At 38.8% G+C, this 24,032-nt stretch overlaps 1 protein-coding gene across 1 annotated transcript in view; it reads left to right on the top strand.

The window, feature by feature from the left end:
- RFTN1 (raftlin, lipid raft linker 1) overlaps positions 1–24,032 on the top strand; it is an 81,395-nt gene that overhangs the window by 38,298 nt on the left and 19,065 nt on the right. The window contains exons 3-5 of the mRNA XM_009873285.1: positions 2,585–2,693; positions 16,337–16,751; positions 20,747–20,950. Of these exons, the coding sequence (XP_009871587.1) occupies positions 2,585–2,693; positions 16,337–16,751; positions 20,747–20,950 (728 nt within the window). The remainder of the gene's footprint in view (positions 1–2,584; positions 2,694–16,336; positions 16,752–20,746; positions 20,951–24,032) is intronic.

Genomic DNA, 24,032 nt, shown 5'->3' on the forward strand with positions numbered 1-24,032 from the left:
AAACACTTTGTGATTCATTTATGAAATGGATGATTTTTTTCATATAATAGAGGCTGGAAATAATTTCTTGCCACCTGGATTTGCTCAGAAAATTATATTTGAGGTCTGTGAAATCCACAATTATTTAATATTTTCATGTGAAATGCTATGGATTTTGTTTTGTTTGTTTGCTTTTGACAGAATAATAGGCTCTTAAGTGTTTCCTAAAAAGGTGAAGACTACCAGTGCAAAGACTTGCCTTTAGCATATATGGACATATTTTACTTGAAGGCATGGGAAAATAGTTTTTGGTAATGCAGAGTACTTCTCTTGGAAAATTCTAACCTAAGATTTTATGGCCTTTAGACAGGATCTGTTACACATGTCCTGGAAAATAATGTTCCTAACAGAGTGCAGTGGTATTTGATGCAACTTCTTTCATGACCCTTAGTGCAGAAGTAGCTGAGATTCTTAAGAGGAGGAATTCCCTATCTCCTGTTTGGTTAAATATTTACAAGCATTTACAAGCAGCAAGTGTATTTCAAACTAAGTGCTCGTTAAAGGAGGAAAAAATAAACAGGTCATTTTAAGCAGTTGCGGTAAGAATCACTGTATTTTTATGGACATAATCTGTATGTCACATAACTCACACTCCTTTCAAATAAGCTCTGCATAAAATCAGTCCGGGGAGCTCTTGAGGGGAGAGGAGAAGAATTAGGAGAGAGTGGCTCAAGGGCAAACTTCCCTCTTCCTTACACCTGTGTATAAACCTCACCAATATAGGTTGAAAAGAATTTGTTTTTACAGGTAGCCGGTGGGTTTAAACGTGAAAATACAGTATTTCTTGTTCTTTTGGAGCAATTATAATAGTAAGGTTTTCTGTTTTTCAGAGCAAGTATCTACAGCAGTAAAAGTTGTTGTCTGCAGTTCATGTGTTGTCCCTCACAAAATGATTTTTGATTTTCGTTTGCTTTCTTGGCAAAGTCATTCTTTGCTGCTTAAATAAATTTCTGTACCTGTCTTAGAGAGGAGTAGTGGTGGAACACTTTTGGTCCCCCCCTAATGATTTCTATAAATCCCATAAAGATTTTTTGCAGACTTTCCCTGGACACCGATGTTTTTTTAAAACTTTTTTCAAGGATCAAGAATGGGACCCCAAGGCATGAGGAGAACCTATAAAGGAGAGGGAAAACAAATGGGAAAAGGACTTCAGTGATCCCAAACAATTCACAGTCTGGTACCATGTGACCCATGGATAAGTGAGATCAGAGAAATGAAGTGAGAGTATAGCCTGTGGAAAGTGGGAGGATCAAGTACAGAATATAATGTCCTGTGATACTTGAGAAAATTTGGGCAGTATTGACTAGGAAACACGCTGCCAGTTTGTGATAAGCAGCCGACACATCTCATGGCGCCAGTGAACTGTTCACATCTCGGGAAGGCCCCTGGCACCATCTGTAGCTGAAGTGTGTTTTACATGTCACCCAGTCTCAGTCCCCAGAACAGGGCTCTTACGCAGACTTGCTTTTGCCAGCGTGGGAAGCCTGCAAAGCCCTCGTTTGGTTGTTTCCCTGCTTCCTCAACGCTCTTGGTTCCAACTTCTGCACCTTTCTTCCTGTCCTGCAGGTGCACCTGGTGCATCGAGCGAGTGCTGGCCAGGAGTAGTTCCTTACCTCAGACAAGATCTTTTGATTCTCCATGTGGGATGTAAAGATAACTACTTTGTTGGGAATCCCAAGAATTACAGGCTAGCCTTTATTTTCCTACCTTCCTCCATGTGTTCTCCTAAAGAACCGATTAAAACAATATTCTCTACATTTCCTCCGTTAATGAAGCAGATCAGTTTCCTTTCATGGGAGTCTGCAGGAGATGAAAATGCCTTCAGCAGCTTCAGGGCACACCCACGGACTATTTCTCAAGATTGTTCAGGGTAACTTCCCAAAGTTTCCCTTGGCATATTTTGACCGATGCCATGTTAAAGTAGCCCTGATGTGTTCAGCAGCGTATATGGCAGATGCCATACCCTTTGGGTTATTTTAGGAGTTAATGTCGTCTGCAAGAGAAGGGATTTCACGCATAGCTTTACATTTCTCAGCAATAAAGCGTAAGGTAAGACTGAAGGATAGACTGCTTTGATTAGCCTCTGATTTTTAAATATGTGCTTACAGTGGTGGTAGATAAGAGGAAGGACTCCTTTAATTGCTGTCCAAGACACTCTACCTCAGGCTGCCCTGTGGGGCCCAGAGCATCTGTCAGCCCACTGCAATGGAACCTGCTGTGTAAGTTACAACACTGGTGCATCTCCTTGACATTTGCCATGGATGCTGGGCTGACGGTGTGTTTCTTGGACACATAAAGAGATTTAGGAGTCCCCGAGGCCTTTGACGATCTGCAGCCTTTGGTGTGATTTCCTTCCCTAGCAAGTAGGTGAGATGCTGTAGCTGCCGCTTGGGAAAACTGGGTTGAGCTCAGTGGAGTGAATGTGCTGGAACCAAAGTTTTTTCTGAAGGTTAGCTCTTCGTGGGGAATATTTATAAAGAGAGTGTCTGGGTATCCATTGTTAAGAATAGAAACTGATTGGTTTTTTTTTTTTTCTGTCTCTTAGGTCTCCAAAAGGTGATGTCCATAGTGAAGGATATGTGTTGGAAGTAGAGTGCTGCTCCTCTTTAAACCAGCTTTCAGACAAAAAGGAAATGCCTGATTTCATTAAGAAAGTGAGTAAAAAGAAGGCAAAATGCAAAATACAACATGGTTTTATTTGCACTATAATTACTGCTTCTATTTCTGTCAGTCTGACAGTAGGTGTATGTGTACACTTTGCGCAATTGAAACTGCACTGCAATTGGGAGGTTTGTAATTGTAAGGACCTAAAGGGCAGTTATTGAGAGAAACAAGTTTGATCACAGGAGACTTACCTCTCACAGATGATAATTAACTAAGTTACCAGTGTAGCAGACAGTGCTATAATGGTGTAAACATTTTTAGTTGAAATAATATATGTAGTTTCCATTTTAGTGTCAAAGTATTGTGTTGGGTAGTACTGCAGCTAAAAAGCCTGGAATCCCCCAGACGATTTATGTTTTATTTCAGTATCACATGATGTTAGCAGTTAGAGGTGGTACTGGTAACTTAAATATCTTTGTCATCCAGTATAGTATTGCTTTCAATAAACTTCTAAAGATACTGCAGAATTTGAAAAGAACCTTGCATTTCTTTATTTGTTGCCTTCTTTTTAAAGTTATTTTTGATGCTGTAATATTCTGCCAGACTGGAAATTAGCAGGTTATGTCCATTTTAGTGAAGACAGATTCATTGTGCATGTTTCAAATTCTGCAGCATCTGTTGTGTCCTATTGCATATTATAAAAACTAAATTAAACACTATATTTACTTAGCCACATGGTGTAGGAATAGTGTGAGTGGCATACTCCCCTAGAATTAATCCATCTTGCAGTGATAATAGTTCAGAAAATTTTGTAGAACAAATTTCAGCACAGGCTGTATGAGCCTGGTAGGGACTCAGTGTGACAGACTGCACTCATGTTCAGTCTTTTTTTACTGTGAGTTGTAAAAATTGGATTAACAATAGTGTGGTTATGACTATCTGATCATCATCATCATACTCAAAGGTACATAGATTTCGGTACCAGAACAAACTGAAGTTTTCTGCCTGCTTACTAATGTACAAAAGTTTGAGTCTGAATTTTCATTTCGGGGTTTATTGTGTTACTGCACTTTTATTCTGATGCTATCTTTGATTATTTCAGTATATTCACACTTAGGCAAAGCTGGTGTAGTTCTTGCGTATCACTTTCAACATGTTTGATTTTTTATTCAGTTCTTTGAGTCAGAGTAGAAGTAAAGGCTTATCCGTCACAACTGGTAGCAAAATTTTATATCACTGCAACAGAAAATTTCTCTGTATTTGTAACTTCAGAAAGAGTATGGCTAACATGAAAACAAAATGACAATCCAGGAGTGAGCTTATTTCCATAAATATCCAATTCTGAGACTCTTTAGAATGCTTTTCTAGACATGGAAATGTTCCTGTTGGTAGAAGCCATTTGATTATGGAGTTATGAAGATGCCTTTTTGAAATATAATCATTTAAATTTTAATAGCTAAAATGTATGTTTACTGTTTCTCTGTAGGCTGAGTATGTCGCTCAACCTCAGACATTATTTGATGTAGAAGAATTTGAAATTCTTTGAAGCTGTTGCTGTCAAGTGTGTATTGTGTCACTGTATCTGATTAAACACATTGTGACAGTCTCAACACTTTTATGTAAATCTAACTCAGGAAACAGGACTTGTTTGGGAGGAGGAATTAATTGTTGTATTAACTAATTTGTCTCAGCAACAAAAATGGCCGTTGCTTTTAAAGGTATATAAACCAGATGTTTACAAACAAATTAAATGAAAAATAAAGATTTTCTTCAAAGAAAGTAGTAACAAAAAGCTATTAGAGAGGACAACTGCTTGCTTTCAAAAAAAGAACAACCCTATAATTCTTCTCAAACTGTGGAATACAACTGAAGTTAATAGAGTATTGCAGGTGAATCCTTGATCACAGAGCTTTTCATTACAGAGACTTTTAGCCCAGGTTTGCCATTTTCCTGCATTGCAAATTACTGTATTTTAGAAAGAGATGCCAAATAGAGTAGCCATATGTTCAAAACAAAGTAATAAGTCAAAATTTTCTCCAACGATGAATTTACTAGAGAAAATTCCTCTACCCTGAGAAAACTTTACTAATTTTATTATGCACTGCTGAGCAAGTACTGTTCGTATAAAGTTTGAACAGAGGTGCAATATTAAAACCTTCTTTTCTCAGTTGACTTTTTGTTGCATTGAAAATGTGTGCCATTGAATATTAACTGCTTGCTCCTGGCAAACAAAAAAAATTCTGCAATGGCATACAGCACAGGTAATATCTTCTTCCTTCTTGTATGACTTCATATAAATGTTTAGGAGTAATTCAGTAGAAACAAGGAAGTTATTTCACCTTGACAGTCCTCCCTGCATATTGAAACAAAGTGCCTCAGTGCAACATTGACTATAAAATATTTAAGAAATGCCAAAGAAGACTCACTGGCCAAACCTGTGTTCAGTTGCCGAGATCCTCCTATGCTTTGGGACTCTGTCACAACTCTCTACTCTCTTCTCCACGTTTGTGCCACGACTGTGGTTTGTGCCCACAGTAAGAGTCACTGAAGACAAGACACAGTTAAATGTCAGGGCCATAGTGTTGCGTGGGATACATTCTTCCTGTGTCTTAAAATCATGTTGACATCATTCTGTTCTTTCATATAAATGTGGGTCTAGTGCAGCTCAACACATCCTAAAGAGCTCTGACAGTCCCGGTGTCTTTGTCATTTAATTCCTGGGCAATGAAAGAAGTAGCTGTAATATGTGCACTTTATTGCTATATTGGTATTACCACTCCTGTCTTTAGATCTCAGGTAAAACAGAGATTAAAGATTTGTTCCTCTGCTTTTTAATGAGCAAAGATCGCCTCTGAACTTCTGATCACTGTGGCTCGGATCGTTCTGAAGATGTTGTAGGTCAGGGATGTTACTTCTAAGATACTATATTTTGTAATACTTTGACTTGTGCCTCATGTCGGATAGGGTAGCTTTTAATTGCTTCCTTAGTTACTCTTTATTTCTGTGTATCCTGTTACCATTTTTTTCATCTGAGAGTGTTCTCCTGAATCTGTTGAGATAAATAAGGGAAATAGAAGCTAGGCTGACGTCCCAAGAAAAGAGTTATTTTGAGTATGCAGTCATGTATGAATGACAAATATGTTTCTCATGACCTTTGCTTTCTGCATCAATCTGAGTTATATGCTCTAGAAGAACTGTCACAGGCAAAAGGTTTTACTCTGATGTTCATATCTTTGTGATTGGTGAAGGGAGGATAGTTTCCGTACCATTTCATCTCAGTTATGTTTTTTTAAAATTTAGGAATCATATCTTTGTATCCTTTTGGTTGCCTGCTTGATAATGCTCTGTCAGAAGGAAATTGTTGTATGTTAACTCTTTCTCAGGTTGATCTGATTGCAGAGTTCACACTTCCTGTCCCTGTGGACTCATTATCCTTCCCTGGGGAGGTATGATAAGCGTGGAAGAGCATGGTTTAAACATGCTGCAGCTTAACTGATGTTCAGACAACCCGCATCTTTATGTTTTTGGCTGGACAAGGACCTTTCCCTGCTGGTCTGTCCTTACTTGACTCAGAAATTAGTCTAATTTCTTCCAACAAACCTAAGGCCATGCAGATGGGTAATTGGATTTGCGTTTTCAGAAGTGGCCCAGTTCAACTTGGATCACAACTGCTGTCTTGAAACACCCCTGTAATGCTTGTCTCGTATGGGAGCTGCAGCATGAGGTGGTGCTTGTCAAATCTGTTGTTCCCTCTGTTCATAGTCTTGGTGAAGTTCAGTGAACTTACAGATGCCATCACCAGCACTAGCTCAAAAGCTGCCGTAAGTGGTTCTCTGAACAACATCTGTAGTCCAAAGTCCCCTAGAAATAATCTTGACTCCTGCAGGGACTTTGCAAGTTTGTTGGCTTTTATTTACTAGCAGTAGCATTGCTGGGCCAAAGAAGTGATGGTACCTCTCAGGCTTAACCGAGAGGGACCTCAGGAAGGAATATGACAACAAAACACCTGACAAGGATGCTGCCACCCACGTACTTGTTCTAGAGTTGGCATCTGAAACAGGCACCACCAGTTCTCCATGGTACGAAGGTAAGTTGTATATAGGCAATTGGATTGTTTTGAAAGAAGGGCCATATGATACTAACACTTGTTTTAAGAAAGACTTGGACCTGCTTGAGTGGGTCCAGAGGACCACTAAGAAGATGATCAGGGGGCTGGAGCATGTCTGAAGAGAGGCTGAGAGAGCTGAGGTTTGTTCATCCTGGAAAGAGAAGGCTCCAGGGAGACCTTAGAGTGGCCTGCCAGTACTTAAAGGGGATCCTACAGGAAATAAGGGGAGCATCATTCGAGTAGAATCATAGAATTGTATCAGCTGGAAGAGACCTGGAAGATCGAGTCCAGACTTTGTCCCAGACATATCAACCTACTAAATGATTAAACAAGTATTTAGGAAGACTTCTGTTTCTCTGACAAAGTAAAACCTGAATGCCCGTATGAATTCTCAAGAGCTTTTACAATCATTTTTGTAGATGTTCCTAGTCAAGGGAATGATTCGGACTTGGCTCTTTACTTATTTCCTACATATTTACTCACATTAGAATGAGCATTTGTCTTACATGAACAAAACAACAGACTTCACATATCCATAGAGCGTGTGAAAGTGATATTAAATGATTTTCAACTCTCAACTTCTGCGCTTTAAAACTCTCTTCAGCATCTATCTGTGAAACAGCAAAAAGATATGGAAAATGAGAAATGTGTCATAGGACAAATTTGTCCATAATAATAAATACTTTATATATATAATTATTTGTGGCTCTAACAGTATGACAAGCAAATGAGAAGACAAAAGCCTGCAATTTTCTAGAAAAAAATGAATATAAAAGTCACTAATCTTGTAATTTTTTCATTTTTATTTAAAAATGCTAAGAAAAATACTGGTTTTTTTAGATAGCTCTTCCACTATTTCTCACATTCTTGTCTGTTTTTGTTATTTCTTATTCTTCATCTCTTTATCTTTGCATTGAGATTTCTTTTTCAGAAGGAACAAAGATGCAGCTTGTATGTTCTGAAGAGCACTTGACTGTTGGTGGATTTCTTGACTTCATGGTTGCAGCCTTACAAGGATCTCTTCTGTGATGACTCTGATTGCTCTGTCTGTGCCAGGGTTCCTTAGATGGTTATTGTAATCCTAAGTGTTATTCTTTACTTTAGATGTGTTTTAGCTGGCCTGGTCAGAAATTTCCTGCAGGTTATACAGTCAGAGCAGGTGGCAGTAAAAGATAGAAGAGAGGAAAAACTGAGTCTTTATTATTGTTCAGAGGATCATTCTTCAAAAGACTAAACAGTTGAAATTTACTTCTGTGGCTGGAAAATGACCCCTCTAGAGTACAGTTTATTACCTAGGATTACTTATCTAGATGTGATCTCAACCTCTTCTAAAATCATTTCCATCCTTAAAACAAACTCAAAAAATCCCACTCCAAAACCTTCACTCTCCAGGGTATTTGCAAAAGAACAATACAACATTTATTTCTTTAGCAAATTGTAATGAAAACCATTGCTGAGCACTTAGCTGACGGCTTTGTTTTCTGCATGTTTTCAGTGCAAACAGAGCCCCTGTTTTATTTTTAAGTATTTGGATCTTAGAAGTAGATACGGTCATGAAGCAGAAGTTGAAACTCAACATCAATAGTTCAGCTGTTTGTGATCTGCTGTGATAATATTTATTAAAGTGCATTTTGTTAACATTTTGTAAGTGTGTATATAACAAGAGGGTAAAAAATAGCATATTACTGTATTTTGAACAGCCTGGTGTGAAGGGAAACATCTGTTCCTGGTTAAGCTTCTTTCAACTTGTGTTCTTTTGACTAAGCCCTGTAAGAGTAGTGTTGATATACATCTTCCATGGACATTGCAAAACTATTTTCAGGACTCTCCCAGGAGCCTGGTTGTGCTTTTATAATCCTTTGCCCCCAGCAGCTTTCAGAGTCATCCTCTTGACCAAGATAAAAATAGAAATTATAAAGTATGTAGTTGATGTTTTTAATGATCCAGCTTCTGTCTGGTGGGAAAATGGCTTTTAAAAAAAAAACACAAAACCAAAAAATATTATAAGATTTTAACTGTGCTAAAATAAAAATACAGGCAAATTTTTCAAATTTTAATTTTGGCTCTGAGTAACAGATGGCTTGATGAAACAATGTGATTTTAAAGAAACGCTCTTGGGTTTATATAAAGATAAAAAAAATGTTCACTGCAAATTAAATGTAAAGTCTGTAAGTTGGAGACTGAATTCTTATTTTTAAAAAATATTCCCATTAACCTGCTCCTTTTTTTTTCTGTTTTCATTGCTTAGGACAGAGATGGACTAAACAAGTGTCCCAGTTCTGAATCACTTCAGTGCTAGTTGATCACAAAAAAGTGACTCTTTTCTCATGTTCTACAAAGAACATTGAACTGCCTTCATCCAGCTAAAACGGTTTTTGGATACAACACTCAACCATCCATCTCTGTAAACCTTTATTTTCCTCTTGCTTACATTCGCCCACTAGTGTAAGAGTTCCTCTCAACAGATTCACGCAGGAGGCATGGTCTGCGTTTTGAAAATGCCTGCTCTCTAGAGCAGGTGCTTTTTTTTGACTGTGTATATCAAATGTTTGGGTTGAGCAAGCATAACTGACTGCTCTATAGCAGTTTATCCCAGATCTAAAGCAACTTTTAGGGAATAAATCTTAGATGACATGGACAAATTCAGAATTTCTGTTCAGAGTTTAGGGCAAAGATGGGAGGACACAGGTATCTTACATGACAGGTGCTGCAGTCATTGAACCTTTGTAGCCTGTGTCCAACAATGTTTGCCCTTTGCCAGCTCTGTGAAGGAACAGACGCTAAAACGAGATGATAACTTGAGAAGAATCATTGCACCCACAACCACAGAGGATGAGATAGTGTGGTTTCAAGAGCTGTCAGCTAGTGAGACATACTGAAGGGACCAAGTATACTTGCACCATGCTGCAAGGTTCAGGTTGGATCTCAGGCAGCCCTTCCTCATGGAGAGAGTGCTCAGGCACTGGGATGCACTGCCCAGGGAAGTGGTGGAGTCACCGTCCCTGGAGGTGTTTAAGGACAGGCTGGATGTGGCACTTAGTGCCATGGTCTGGCCGGTGAGGTGGTGTTGGGACATAGGCTGGACTTGATGAGCTCAGAGGCCTTTTCCAGCCTCAACAATTCTGATTCTATGTCTATGTGGTTATATTGTTCTCAGGAACGAGTGTATAGCTAACACAAGCTGAAGAGGAATCTCAGGTTGTTACACTCATCCCTGCCTTGGCTCCAATAGCAGGAGACATACAGCTTGCTGTAGCTTAATATCTCTTGGCAGCACTGTCTTACAAGCCTATTTTTTGTTTTACTCAGCACAGCAGTAAGTCCCAGTAGCTACTGGCTTCTCTGCATTTCTCCCTGTTCTGTTTGTAGCTTTCAGTTCCCTTGTGCAGAGTTTGCTACCAATGAGCGTGTTGTAAACCTGCCAAGCTTGCTGGCTTTTCCCTGATCGGTGCCTTGTTGTGCTCTACCACAAATGCAACGAGAGCTTAAAGTGTCACGTCAGTGGTTGTGTTTGAATAGGCTGTGTGCTGCAGGGATGGGAAGGCAACGTACGACTGTTTCTTCAAGAAACGGAGCAGTTTTTAGCTTTTGGGTTTGTTTTGGGGCTCTATTATCTTCCCTTAGATCTGTCAGCTTCAATCTAATAGTCTTGTCTAAAGTTTCTGAATGGTAAAATTCTGGTCAAGATTTTCAATGGAAGTATCACTATAGATACTGTTAGCAGCGCTGCTTAAAGGATGGCTCTGTGATTTGGGATTATGGCAATGTTTTTCAAGGCATCCCTCCAGTGTTTTGTCCCTATTTTGTGGCCTATTTTGATGTAATTGACGGTGAAAATACTTGGTAATTTGAAAGCCTGAGTGCAAAATGGGATTTGACTTTCTAAAAGCTGCATTTGTGTTTACTTAACGTTTATATGACCATGAACTATCTAGCTCAAATTCAGAATTGGTGAGCGTAAACTGGAGAAGGTTAAAAATGTAGGGGAAGTACAGGCTTATGTGACAGAACATCCTGGTTAGAAAGGTTGTGTAGTTTGGAAATCTACAAATAGGGAGACAGGCTCAGAGTAACAGGACGGAGAAATTCTTAGTAGTTGCTGCTTTGCTGTTTGATTGGTAGGATTCTTTTTTTTTTTTTTGGTAATGTAGTATTAGAGGTGCAAAAATGCCAAAGTTGCAAAAGTTTTGAGTCATTTAGAAAGAACTAAACCCCTCCTTCAGAACATTATTTAAGCTTAGTTGATTTTAAAATAAGCAGTAATCTTTTGGTGACTGTTGCTGTCTTCTCAGGAAGGAGCATGTGAGACCTGCAGAAAATATAGGAGGCAAACTAAAAACCTGTCTTAATTTTAAACATCTGTTTTCAAAATGAATGAACTAGAAGGGGGATGTGGGATGTGCAGTATTCATTCGTGATGAAACATGTACCACTAAGTGTTAATGGCGAGCATAGCTGGAAGACTGTAGTCTTGAACATCCTTTTCCAATTCCAACTTCTCATATGTAACACGTCGTGTTCTCCTTAAACCGCAAGATCGTGTTGTTTGCATGAAGATTCCTGGTGCTCTGTCTGTTGTCAAAGGACATTTGATCAAATCCTTAAAAGAAGGTGGACAAATACAGTGATCTTGTTTCTGGTGCACATTATGGAATCTGATGCCTCTAACATTGTTCTCATAAAAACAAGAACCAAATAAACAGAGAAGTATTCGTTTTATTGGCTAAGACAGTTTATGCTTGGTTTAAGGGGATAGCTCTGAGCGAAATTAAGCAGCTATTGTTTCAAAGGCCATATGTCTGGCCGTCAGTAGGACCAAGTAGCAGCCTTTCCCTTCATTCGCTGCAGACGTAACTAAATGCATCTGACCATCAGAAGATCAGTTCATTGCTCCTAGAGAATGTTGTCCTTCCTCCAACCGCATTTTTGCTATGTTGGCTGTTGGTAAATGGTTTCTGTTGATTGCTCTTATATTAGCAGCAGTCTTCGTTACTGGGTTGCTGTGAAATTCTTTCAGTGCCTTGTTACAGCACAAACAGTGTTGCAAACCTATTAATGAATGGGTCAGTCCTAATGCCCGGGTTTCAAAGATGTGGTTTTTTCCCGATTATCAGGAAGTGAAAGCCTTGAGACCATTTAAGACTGCTGTAAACTGGAGTGCCCTGATAACATTACTAAAACTGCTTTTCCCCTGGATGTGTCCTAAAAATGTCCAGGTCCTGACATACAAGAGTTAAAAGAAATTCCTAACACTTATGTTATTAAATCATTTGTTTGAAAATCCTGATCCAAGAGAGACATCCTCATTATTGAATTGCTGTGCGCTATTTCCCATGTTCATTGATGTGGGTGGGCTTGTGGGACATGTCTGATTTGCGGTGCCGTCCCATGGGAGGAATGTGCAGAATCTTTCTGTAAGCAATTACTGAAGCTGACAGAAGTATATGGGCTTCTGTATTTATAAGTAGTGCCATTATACTCACTGTGAATAGGACGTTATTGTGGAGCTGATAATGCAACAAGAAATGCAGAATCAGAAACAATATCTGGACAATACGTGGATGGTACAATGAACTTGCCGAGTGTCTTTATTCTAAATGGGTTTGCAAGGAAAACCTGTATGTGGCTATTCAAAATGAGCTTTCAATCTGGAATGTCTGCGCTCCTTTCACAGCTGTGAGGCCTCTGGTTTAAAAACAAGAAGCTTCCAGAAAAGAGGATTTAATCATTCAGCCATACTATTGCCAGGTGTGGCTTTACAGATCTTTAAATTAGACTGCCAGCCAGTTTCTGTTTAGGTAGGGAGCCTTCAAGAGAATCAGAGGTATTTAAAAAGATGGCACGTAAATTTGCAACATCAACATAACGTTTAGTGACACTGCTTTATGCTGCTGACAGTTCCTTTCTTCCAAATGCATTATAAAAATAGCAGTCGGTCAGTTCTGAAAGAAACAATAACACTTCACAAATGTTAAGAATGTTAACACAAGTGCCCCAGCTAAAATTCAATTAAGGTAGTGACATCAGGGTTGGACACGGTGCTTGTTCCTATTCCTGGTAGAGTTAGTGGGAAATTTTGTATTTATTTCACGGATAGCAAAAGCTAAATCTGTCATTTTTTTTCCCTTCGGGGAAAATGTCAGGTTCCTAATCAAGCAAATTATAGGAATGACATTAAATTTTTTAACTGCCTCGGCCCTCTGTACACATGAAATTTCACCTCTTCTTTAACCGGGTTCTATTTTTAAACTGGTGTAAATCCAATTTGTTACAAGTCAGTTATAAATGAATTTGGATGCGACCACTTGGGGGTTTATCCAGATTGAAATAAATGAGTTAAATTCTGCTTCTGTTGTTGAACAATAACTTCTTCTGTCATGGAGACCTGTTCTTGTATTTGTGGTTAATACCATTCAAGCAGCACTTTATGAGGCAATAAAAATATTTCTGTTCCTATTTGAGGAAAGAACCAAAGAATTATTTTTTTTATTATTTTGAATGTTGTTGGAATTTTCCTTTTAAAAATTTCCGCCAATGTAAAGAGTAAATGTGTATCATATTTAAAATACAAAAAAGGTCAGGAAAACGATTGAAATTAGTATGGCTATCTAATGTAAGGGGATTTTTCATCTAGGTTCTTTTTTTCTAACGTGTAAGTAGGAGATATACAGTTGTTCTGCTTTTTACACTTTTTCCTTTCATTTTGTCGTACAATGTAGTATGACAAGGACCTTTGGTAGTGCTCTGAACTGGCACATAATGACAAGTAATTGCAGTGTTCTGATCTGGACTATGTTTGGGGTGAGCCTGTCAAGGGGCATCATGTTCTTCCCATTGAGTCCAGCTTTCCCCCTGTTTTACCCCATGCGCTGCCCTCTGCCTGATTCCCGGCACAGCAGCCGCTCAGGGGTTTTCCCAAAAGGCTGGAACAGACAAATCTGTCTGGGGCTATCAGCAAAGGATGCCTCAGAGGGTGCCAAAAACTGCTGGTGGCTGGTGGAAACAGCTCTTCTGCCTGTCTAGCTCCTGTGCATGACCTGTCCAGGTACTGATCTTCAGGCTTGTTAAAGTCTGGGGGTTTTATTGGATTTTTTTTTTTTTTTTTAAGTAATTCAAATATTCAATGTTTCAAGTACAGGAAACAGGAAATGTGAATGTGCACTGGATGGCATAATTCATTCTGGATGTGAAGGCAACTAAAATTTTGTGCTGTTTAAGCTCTCAACAGGATGCTGAAAAATCAAATTGTAGTTAGAAAATGTTCAGGCTTTATGCTTTATTTATGGTGAGAGCTGGCCGCTTCACCGGTTTGTGGAAAGTTGGAAGGAAAGAATGTTTGCGTCTGCTGATACATCACTCTGTCGTTCTGCTGCTTACATTACACTGTTGATGTAACATTTCCTGATAAATTAGCTTTATTAAAAATAATGGGCTGCTAGGTTCTCCCTTATGAAGTTGGAAACAAATGAAATACAGGTTTAAATAAGATTCTGTGTACTGTCAATTAACTTTTTGGGAAAGGGCAGTCTCTTCTCTCAATCCTTCTGCTAAACTACTAGGCTAATACGACTTAGATTGTCATTCGGTCCTTAGTTCCTCCTGTTTCCATTCTGAGAACAAGAGCCTCAGAAGAAAAAACTCAAGTTTGGGAATTCCTTACGACAAACACTTTTTGGGTTTTTTTTTTGAACCAAGTCTGTCAAACATGGCTACAATAGCTGTAAAAGCTGTTCACATCCGAATCACAGCGTGGGAGAGCCTGGTGTAGATTGACAAGCAGTCTTTGTTGAGTAGGACCAATATATTTACTACATACGTACTATCCTCAAACAGTTAAATTTCTATAATTAGCTGAACTGCACCCTACTAATCAAATGTAGTGGTGTATCTAGGTTAGTGGTGAGAGACAAACTGTGTTTGTAACTCTGTCACTGGCTGTATTGAAAAAGGGTTTGTAAACTTACAACAGGGCGTCAAGACGATTAAGCAAGCTATGACTGCATCTATCATGGACATTCCGTTAAACATTTCTGAGCAAGCTGGTTCAGGGCTAACTTTCTCTGTAGCCATACTCACTTGATAGTGACACTGCTAGTAGTATTTTTATTGGGAGGTTATTGTCCTCTTTAGCAATGAGCTTCAGTTAAGTCAGCATCCCACGCTTGCCAGGCTAAACACCTGGGAAGACCGTTGCCTGGTTTCCTGAAGAGCTCTGTTTAAGTTCCTGTGATCACAAAATCAGGAGTTAATTTAACATGGAAAATATAATAGTAGTTTGAAAGAGGAAGTTCTTGTTGTTGATGAGGTATTAGCCCTAGGTTTTTTGTGTTCAGAGCAGTAACATGTTTGCAGGAAGTACATGAATCATTTAAAAAGGCGGGGGAGAAGAAAGTTAAAAAAAAAAACCAAGAAAAAGTACAAAATTCTTCCTGCTTACTTGCTATTGAAAAGAAAACCTGAACTGTTTCAGTTAAATTCACGCTAAATTGAGCCTCAGAGAATAATTAAGACACTTTAACTCTCTGGCATTACGTGATATGCAGAGAAAGTGAAATTACTTCTTTCTCAAGGCATTTCTTCTTGAAATATTTATGTGTGTTTAGAATTTATATTACGTGAAGACTACACATTAAATGGAAACCATTCCTTTTTGATGGATGATTTTGATAAATGAATCAGCAGACACTCGTGTTTTCACGGAAGTCTGGCTCTCACTGCAGCTTCTCCTGGGTTTGAGGAGTGTGAGGCTGGTGCCTCCAATGGGTGGTGCATCCATCATACAGGGTCTGCCTAAAAGAGTTTTCTCTTTCTGCTTCTTCTCAAACCTTCCTTAGTTAATTCTAGCTTTATCTAATTGTCATTACGACTAGCCCAATGCTTTTTTCTTAGGATATTTGTGATTTAATGCTTCTATTTTCCTCTTTCACCTAAAGTATAAAGGATTAATAACAGTGCCCCTTAGTTTCTGTTGTTCTTCTTAGCTCATCTCACACTGCCCTTTTCTATTCCAAGTTCTGTATCTTCCCAAAAGTGACATATTAAAATAGCTTTGCTCTTAGGTATTCATTTTGTGAGAGTTTGTCATTTGTATCTCAAGCCAAAATAGAACAACCAACCACTGTTGTAATAATGATGCATATAACAGAGAGAATTAATAACGTTTCCCTTGCATAAATGTCATAATCACCCACCTAATACAGCTGAAGATGTGATGTTAAGTCCCGAACTTCATAAGGTTGATATTAAACTTCTTGTGAGCAATACCCCTTCTGGTAATTTAGCAAAAATAAACTTCTCAAACAGGTGCTTTATTCCTTCTGAAGAAATATGTAGGCGTTTTCTCTGTCTTTATTTTTTCTGTTTTCTTTTTTTCCTCCACTTTCACATTGTTTCAGATGATTTAGGATATTTTTCACCCCGCTACTCTAGAATGTAACTTTTAATGTAAATGTAACATTATTTCTTGAGGTAGTGGACAAAAGTAGCAAAATGACGTGCTAGCTGCCTTGAAGGGTGTTATTTTCTGTTTTTCTATTTAGCTGAGGCAGCTTGACAGTTAAAAATCTAATCTTCTTCAACTTGTAGATTCAAGATGCTGCAAGTCAAGGCTTGAAATTTGTTGGAATTATACCTCAGTACCATTCCCAAAAGAACTGTCATGTCAGCGCCTCCTCGACACCTGCCGGTAACAACTCCGTGCAATCAAGAGATAATAAAAACGTTTCAAATTGCCCCACGGATCACGCTTCACCGGATGACGAGCAGATAGATGGCATTAATGGCTGCGGTACTCCAGCGCCGAGCGAGGGAAGTGCTGAGCAGTGTGCCCCATCCAGGGAGGGCTGGAGAGGTGAAGGACCGGCGGCTGAGGAGCTGAACCTCACGTCTGCGAAGGGGAATGAAGAACAGCTTCAGCGTGCAAACCCAGAAGTGGGAGACAAGCCCAACGGACTCGCGGAGAATGAAACACCAGCACGATGCTTAAAACCTCCTACTGGCAGTAAGTATTGTGGTGACCTCTCATAGATAAAAGCCAAGTCAAAATTGCCTCGATTATGCTCCCAACTCCTTTAGGGGGGATGGTGGGCCTGTGGGGAGGACCTTACCACTGTAATAGCGAAGAGAAGACGCGCCAAATGAGCCACTTAACCTGGTCTCAGCGTGGTTCTGCAGTTCACAATGGCTGAGTGTAAGTCAGGTGGCAAATGAAGGGATGAGATGAGTGCGGGTGCAACTTTGTTATGGCTCGTTTGTGTGCCTGAGTGTAAAGACTTGTTTCTGTCTGCTCTTCAGCTGAATTGGTTCATTTCTGTATTTGGTACGATACCCTGAGAGCTCTTGATCTTTGCTTCCTTTTGTCTGTTTGAATAAAAAGCCCTGCTACTCTCCCTGACAGGGGTTTGCTGCGATCGGAGGAATAAGTTACAAAGCCTTTGCCACAGTTAGCCCCTTTGTAGCAGGTGACCGGATAGCTGAAACTAAACCACATCAAGAACAGCAGGAAAATAAGTGATTTGGACTCTGAAGTCTCCTAGAGTCCTGTTTTCAGGCTGGGGTCAATGCTACAGACAGAATTATAATTGCTGGAAAACAGCAGATATTTTTATTAATGGCTCATGTTTACTAATTCATAATAAATGTCCATCTTGGTAATGGTGCTCCTAATAATTTGTCTTCATTTTTTTGTAAGGTTGTTCTTCATATACCAGTTTTATTTCTTTAATTTCCTTGACGTATTTGTCCTCAGATGTGCTTTCCACTTTTAAATGTCACTTTATGCCATCAAAAAAGCAAAGCGGAGGTCTCGAAATACCCTCCTCAGGTGTCTGTTACTGGGAATTTACTTTCGTAGCGGGAATTGTAGTACAAAATGGGATGTAGACCACAGCAATTCAGAAAATGAAAAGTCATCAGAAAAAATATTCTTGCCGCATTTCCAATTAAACTTAAAAATATTTTTCTTTACGATTGCTTAAATCCTAGAAAAAAAGAATATACTCTCATTTCTCTTATCGCTTTGCTTACTTTCCCTCCAAGCTACAAATCTACATAAGGAAATTCCATCTGCATTCCTTTTAGCTGGTACTGTCCTTGACTTTAATTTATCGCCATTCTTTACGTCTTACATAGATCCAATCGAACAATCCTGCCCCTCTGGGGATTTTGTATGTAGGACCAAAAATGACTTTGCATTGTACCCTCCTTGGGCTATTGTCTTGGTTTCCGTTGCATTTTGGTGTAATTAGCTTTTTGCCAAATTTGGATCAGATTTGGATCACATTCTAGTAAACTTTCACTGTACTTTCTTGAATTTGTGTTGGGCAAAAGAGCACCCAGATTTGGTCAGAGCAGAGCTATTATTTGAATTTTTTTTCTGGTTTACACTAGAATCTTAGTTTTATAGTTCTAAATTAGGTATCTCCAAGTCTAAACAGACCGGTTCTTTCTCTTTTATATACACTGTCTTTGAGAGAGTCAACCTAGCATGTCTCACCATCTTTTTGATGCTATTTTTCTCTGCACTGAAAAGTGAAAATCTACCGCTGCAGGTAACCATGGTCTTAATATTTCTGCATGTTGTGAAGCTGATCACCTCCACTCATCCCAATTTCTCTCTGTCTGTAATAACCCAGGGTTTTACTACAATTACTGTTTTGCCAGATAAGAGGGTTTATTTTAAAAATGCATTTAATTTCCTTATTTATCTTTCTTTCTTTGAGTGCTTTTTGGATTTATTTGTTTATCGTAATTTTTTATAATTGATGAGTCATACAAGTACTTTCCAAGACGAAGGTCTGAGAAGGCAGTTTTATGTGACAGCTCACATATAACAGGATTTTCCAAAATCTATTGCCTGTACAGCATTGCCGATTTCTCTGTTACTTTTGTATGAATTTTTGTTATTACAGCACTCCCTTTTCCTCCCATGGAAAATGTTTTTCAGTCTTTGGCACTCATTCTCCATCCGTCCTTGAGAAGATGAAGATAGAAAGCATCAGATGTTGGGTTTTTTTTTCACGTTAGCCTGCTTATTCCATAGGAAGTTGCCACTCATTCTTTACTACATAAAATTTCAGGAAAAAATGCAGTATTTCTTATTATTTCGTAGAGTCTAAATTTGGGGGTTTATTTTAGGCTTTATATTATTATTCAAGCATTATTTTTACACTTTTTTTTCCTGAATATTTTGTAGTATTCCTTCATTCTGCCTTATATTAAAAGACTCTTCAAAGCAGTGTCAAAAATTATTTGCCTGTGAACAAGGCACGGCTATTCCAATGGTATATCCAAAAGTGCTGTGCGACCTAGAACCGAACCCAAGTTGTGTTCGTTCCATGCCTGAGCAGTCAAGCTCACCGAGGAGAACTGTTGGCAACAGTGAATGGAGCGGTGATCCCGACGGGTGTTGCGTGTTACACTTGGCAGTGGTGACAAACCAAGTCAGCCACTGAAAGACTCTCACATTATCTTAAAAGCTTGTTGTCAACAGCCCAGCGTCACATCTGAGTTATCATCTCCCTATGGATTTTCAGTTCCACAATTTCCTATTGTTCATATAATGTCTTAATTTGCACCAGAAAGATCTTCTTCAGGAGTCCATATTGAGGATCAGAATCAAAATTATCATAGAAGTTTTCTGTCTACGCTCTTCTGAATTAGGTTTATCATGATTTTGTTCTTTCTACACAAATGATAAACGACAGGAGTATTTCTCTTAAGAATTTATTTCTTTTTACTCTATTTGGATCATGGTTCACTTCTGAGATCATTAGGTGTCTTTTTCATGTTTGGTTATACCATAAGCTTCCTGCTCTTCAAGTGCTACCAGCCTGTCTCTGAGCATCTTCTGTCTAATATCTTTTTCAGTTTACGCACTACTTCTTGCTCAGTGACCTGTGTTAGAGAGCAATCTTAACATTTCTCTTGACATCTCTTTCTTTGATGCTGGAGGTTAGAATATAATAACTGGGAAACAAGAGGAGATTATTCAGGAAATTAATTTCCTATGATGTTTTTACCTTTTATCTGAATTTATTTTGGGAGAATTGTTGACATTTAGAAATCAATAAAAATTTTACCATGATTAAAATAAAATAAAATAAAATAAAAAAAATGCCATATCAGTAGTTCTGTTGATGGTTGTACCCTTGTGAGAGTTTCGAAAGTAAACTTGATTCCAGTTTTGGAATGTGAAAGATGAGCTTTGCTGTCAACGAGGACTTTTTTGTGTTGTCACACCTACGTGAACTGCTTCTACGATATACTAGATGACATAGGGAGCAGAGTCTAGAAAACGTTCTTAGCTGTAAGACCCTTCCCAATTCCACTTTCGAAACTCATTTGCTGTTGTGTGTCCCACCTTGGCTCAGACCCAGAGTAAATCAGCAAACCAGCTCACACAGTCTCTACCTGTGTGATTCATTGCATTTCCTTTAGATGAGCCTACTGCTTGCTAGTTCCATGCCATTGTATTATCAAACCCAAGCTGTTTAATACTTTAGTGGCCTTGATCTACAGAATGCAGTTCCTCCTAAATTTGCAGTAAGATTTTGTATTTGAACTGCAGTCAGTGTCACAACTCATTCAGTAGAAAAATGACAGTACTCAGTGCATTAATTTTGAGTGATATTGTGACTGCTGCAGTACTTAAAGTGGTTTGCAGAGAATGTTTTCTTATCTTGGTTTGCACTTAACAGCTCCAGTGGGGGGGTTGTGCATCAGTACTTGGGTATTACTGTCTTTAAATGTTCTATTATCAACAGTGAATCCATTATTAACAGCAAATGTTGTACCAGCAATCAAAATATCATACTAGGTTTTGGGACCTTACTGTGTTTGACACTGCAGAAATGTATATTAAGGAGATAACCACATCCCAAAGTATGTTTTGCCTTACTTAGTGTGAGGAGGCAAGAGCAAACAGTGGCTTATGCATTGCTTTAGCTGAAATATTATAAGGTTGTTACATTACTCCATCTTTTTGCTTTTTGGTAGAAGCAGAAATCTTCGCTCTCTTCAACAAGCCAAAAACCCCACAAAGATGCAGCCAGTATTACACAGTGACTATCCCGATGAGGATCTCCAGGAATGGGCAGACTGTCAACAGCTTGGAAGCAAATTGGCTGGAGCACATGACAGATCACTTCAGGAAAGGAGGCTCATTGGTAAACGCCATCTTCAGCCTTGGAATGGTAAATGGTATGGAAATTACAGAAAGCATTATGCTGTGATTATTTTCCTTTCTCCACTAATAGAGGTCATTATCTTTGAAGAAAAGGCATTTGGGAGGTGCTTTAATACAGGCTTGGGGCACATTTGTTTTACATCAGCCTATTTCAGTAAAATGGAATGAAAGCACAGGAAATATTTTGGCATTTGAATAAGTAAAACAGATCATGTATTGTATTTTGTAAACATACTAGAGATGGTCCTGTAGTTGCAGAAACATACAGAGGTGTCAAGCAGTACCAAGTAAAAGGAATTCAACTAATAAGGTTGTAAAGCAGAGGACGTAAAGGGAAGAGTAGCTTTCGTCTTCACTGGCCACACACTGCATCTGGGTCTGACTGCAGGTCAGGGTAAAAATCCTCCAGTTTCATCTGGCCCACGTAGAGTTGGTGAGTGCAGTTCTAGCAGAGACCCTTTTCCACCTCGGTGGCACAGCATGTTAGCTAACCATCTTCGCTGCTGGCTTTATTCTAGCTAGTGTGGTCATATGAGCGATGGGTAAATGTTGGTCTTAATTTAATCAGAGAAGATGAGAAGTCAGATTTTTGCGTGTGCTGAAAATGAGACACTGAGGCCAGGTTAATACTGTAGCCAGTCTGTGCTCGACTTCTGGCCACCATGACTTTGAAGACAAGCTTGCTGTACAAAGAAAGACTTTGGTGCATAGCAGGGATCTAAGAAACATGACCAAGGGACTATGAGAACAAACCAAGGGAATTACCTGATCATAAAAATGTTACAGCCAGATTGATTTTACTGGAAAATTATATGACTAGTATACTTCATGGCTAAAGTGCTTATGGCTGAATCTTTCACCTAATTTTTGTTTGTTTTGCATTCTTCAGAAAGAATGTGGTAACCCGTAGATCGGCACTGCTACTGAGATTAAGGGGTTTGTGCCTCAAAATTGTAGGGGACCTGCTTCCAGAGCATCTTCTTCCCATTTTTCTGCTAGTCAGAATTCCACAACTCATATAAACCAAACAGTAATATGAGTCAGTTCTGGAAAAGTCAATCAGGAAATTTACAGGCAATCCTATTTTTTCATTTTGCAAGCAAGTAGCAAAAAAAAGGAAGGTCTAAAGTTCAGCTTGTGGAATGCTTTCACATAGCTTCCTGGAAAGCTTTGTAATTGCCAGTTAACTTGCTTAAAAACAAATGGTCATTTACTTATGTATATAAATTGGAACTCGTAGAGGCAAGTGTAATTGGCTCTATCGGGCTCAGTGTTTTCTTTAACAAAAATTGCTTATCAGTGCACTCTAAAATGCTTTAAACACAGCATTTTTCTGTTATTTAAACTTCTGAAGTTCATTTACATAACAGAGGCCTGGGGGAAGTTAATGTACTTGGATACCAGTGTGAGGAGTGCTGGATAACTGCCTGCAGACAAAGATAAAGTAGGCTTGAATGATGACAGTAAAGTTTCAGCGCAAACAGGGCAGTGAATTCTGTAAAAGCGGACAGATTCAGAAAAGTTCAGTTAAGGTTTATAAAGTGTATTACTTAGAACAGTTACATTAGAACACTGTGAACATGCCCATGCTATTAGAAGAACGTTTGCTAAGAACATCTGTAAGTTGCCACTAGCTTGCAGTTAAATGTTTATGAATTAAATCCTAAAATTTTCCTATCCTGCATAGAAACGAACTGCTTTTTCACTCGTATGCCAACCAGTATGAAACAAGCCAGGGTAGAAAAGAGGGAAGAAAGGCGGGGCTGAGCGCTGCTCAGCTCTTTACTTTTTTCTAGTCTTTTATGGCAGCCTGTCCAACTCTCCATAGCTGGTTTCCTTATTCACTAATTAATCTTCTTCGAAATTAAGGTGATACTAGCATGCTTTCTTTAATTGGTTATATCACATTTTTATTGTTTTGGGGGCTGATTTTCTGTTTGGCTGAAAGTATGAATTCATTATTTTGCTTATTAGACTTAAAAGCAGAGTTATTATCTTCTTCTTTTCCCCCTTGTCCTTGGAGTGCCCAGTGAAGTGAAGATTTCCAGATTGTCAGTAGTCATAAATCTGTTTCTTCCTTCTGCCAACAGTTTAATAATGAGTCTTTAAAAGAGTTTTAAAGTTTACTGATAATAATTGTTTCCTTTTGCTTATTGTACTAGATAATTATAAACAGAAATATAAGACAATTGTGAATTACAATATGTAAACCACGCAGGGTTATACCATATATAAAATGTATTTGGATTTTGCTAGGAAGTTATAAACAGCTGATTGATTGGTCTTTGAATGTTGTTACGTCAACAGCTAGGTCCAAATAAATTTGGAGTTCGCTTACTTGCTGCTGTTGTTCATCCAATTCATGTCATTGCAAATCTGCCTGTTGCATTACTCCATCTCCACATCACTCCACATGGGCAAACTGATCCTGCTTAGTAACATGAAGCGATTGTAGGGCTTCACCCTTGCCCTTTTCGTGTGAGAAGTGGAGACTGTAGCAGCAAGCTACAGATTACTACCATTACAGGTGGAAAGGTGGAGTTTCTTCCTTTCTAACTGCACATCTTCAATCAGCAGCATGAGAAAGGAGGAAGAGTCAAAGCTAAGGCTGTATTTTATGCCTTGAGAGAGTAACTACAAGCTTGCTTATCTTTAGTTGTTTTGAACTGCAGGTCTTTAAGTGCCTGGCATTCTTCTATTTATCATTCTGTCTGTGAATCTCCTGCCTTTCAAACTTAGAAAAAGCCAGCCAGCCAACCAGAAAACATTGACAATACTTAAAGCAAATGAAACAACGTGAGTTGCCTTGAAGACGAAAGTAGTCAGGTTTTTGAGGGTTAGGTTCATTGTCTCTGTTATATTCACATAACCTCTGAGAAAGATGAATCAATGAGACATTTGGCCAATTATAGTTGCCTTACCCACTGAAGTAGCTGGGATTTTTATCATCCATATGGAATTATTTTCACTGTGTGTACTGGAGGTGAAAAGATTCAGGAGGAGGGAGGAATATAAATATGAAACAAAGGCCAACATTCAGGTCACATGCCAGATAAAGCCACAGACAGCTAGTTTTCCTCATTGAGAGCAACAGCA

The sequence above is a fragment of the Apaloderma vittatum genome, unplaced genomic scaffold, assembly GCF_000703405.1.
Source record: "Apaloderma vittatum isolate BGI_N311 unplaced genomic scaffold, ASM70340v1 scaffold3017, whole genome shotgun sequence".
Lineage (NCBI taxonomy): Eukaryota > Metazoa > Chordata > Aves > Trogoniformes > Trogonidae > Apaloderma > Apaloderma vittatum.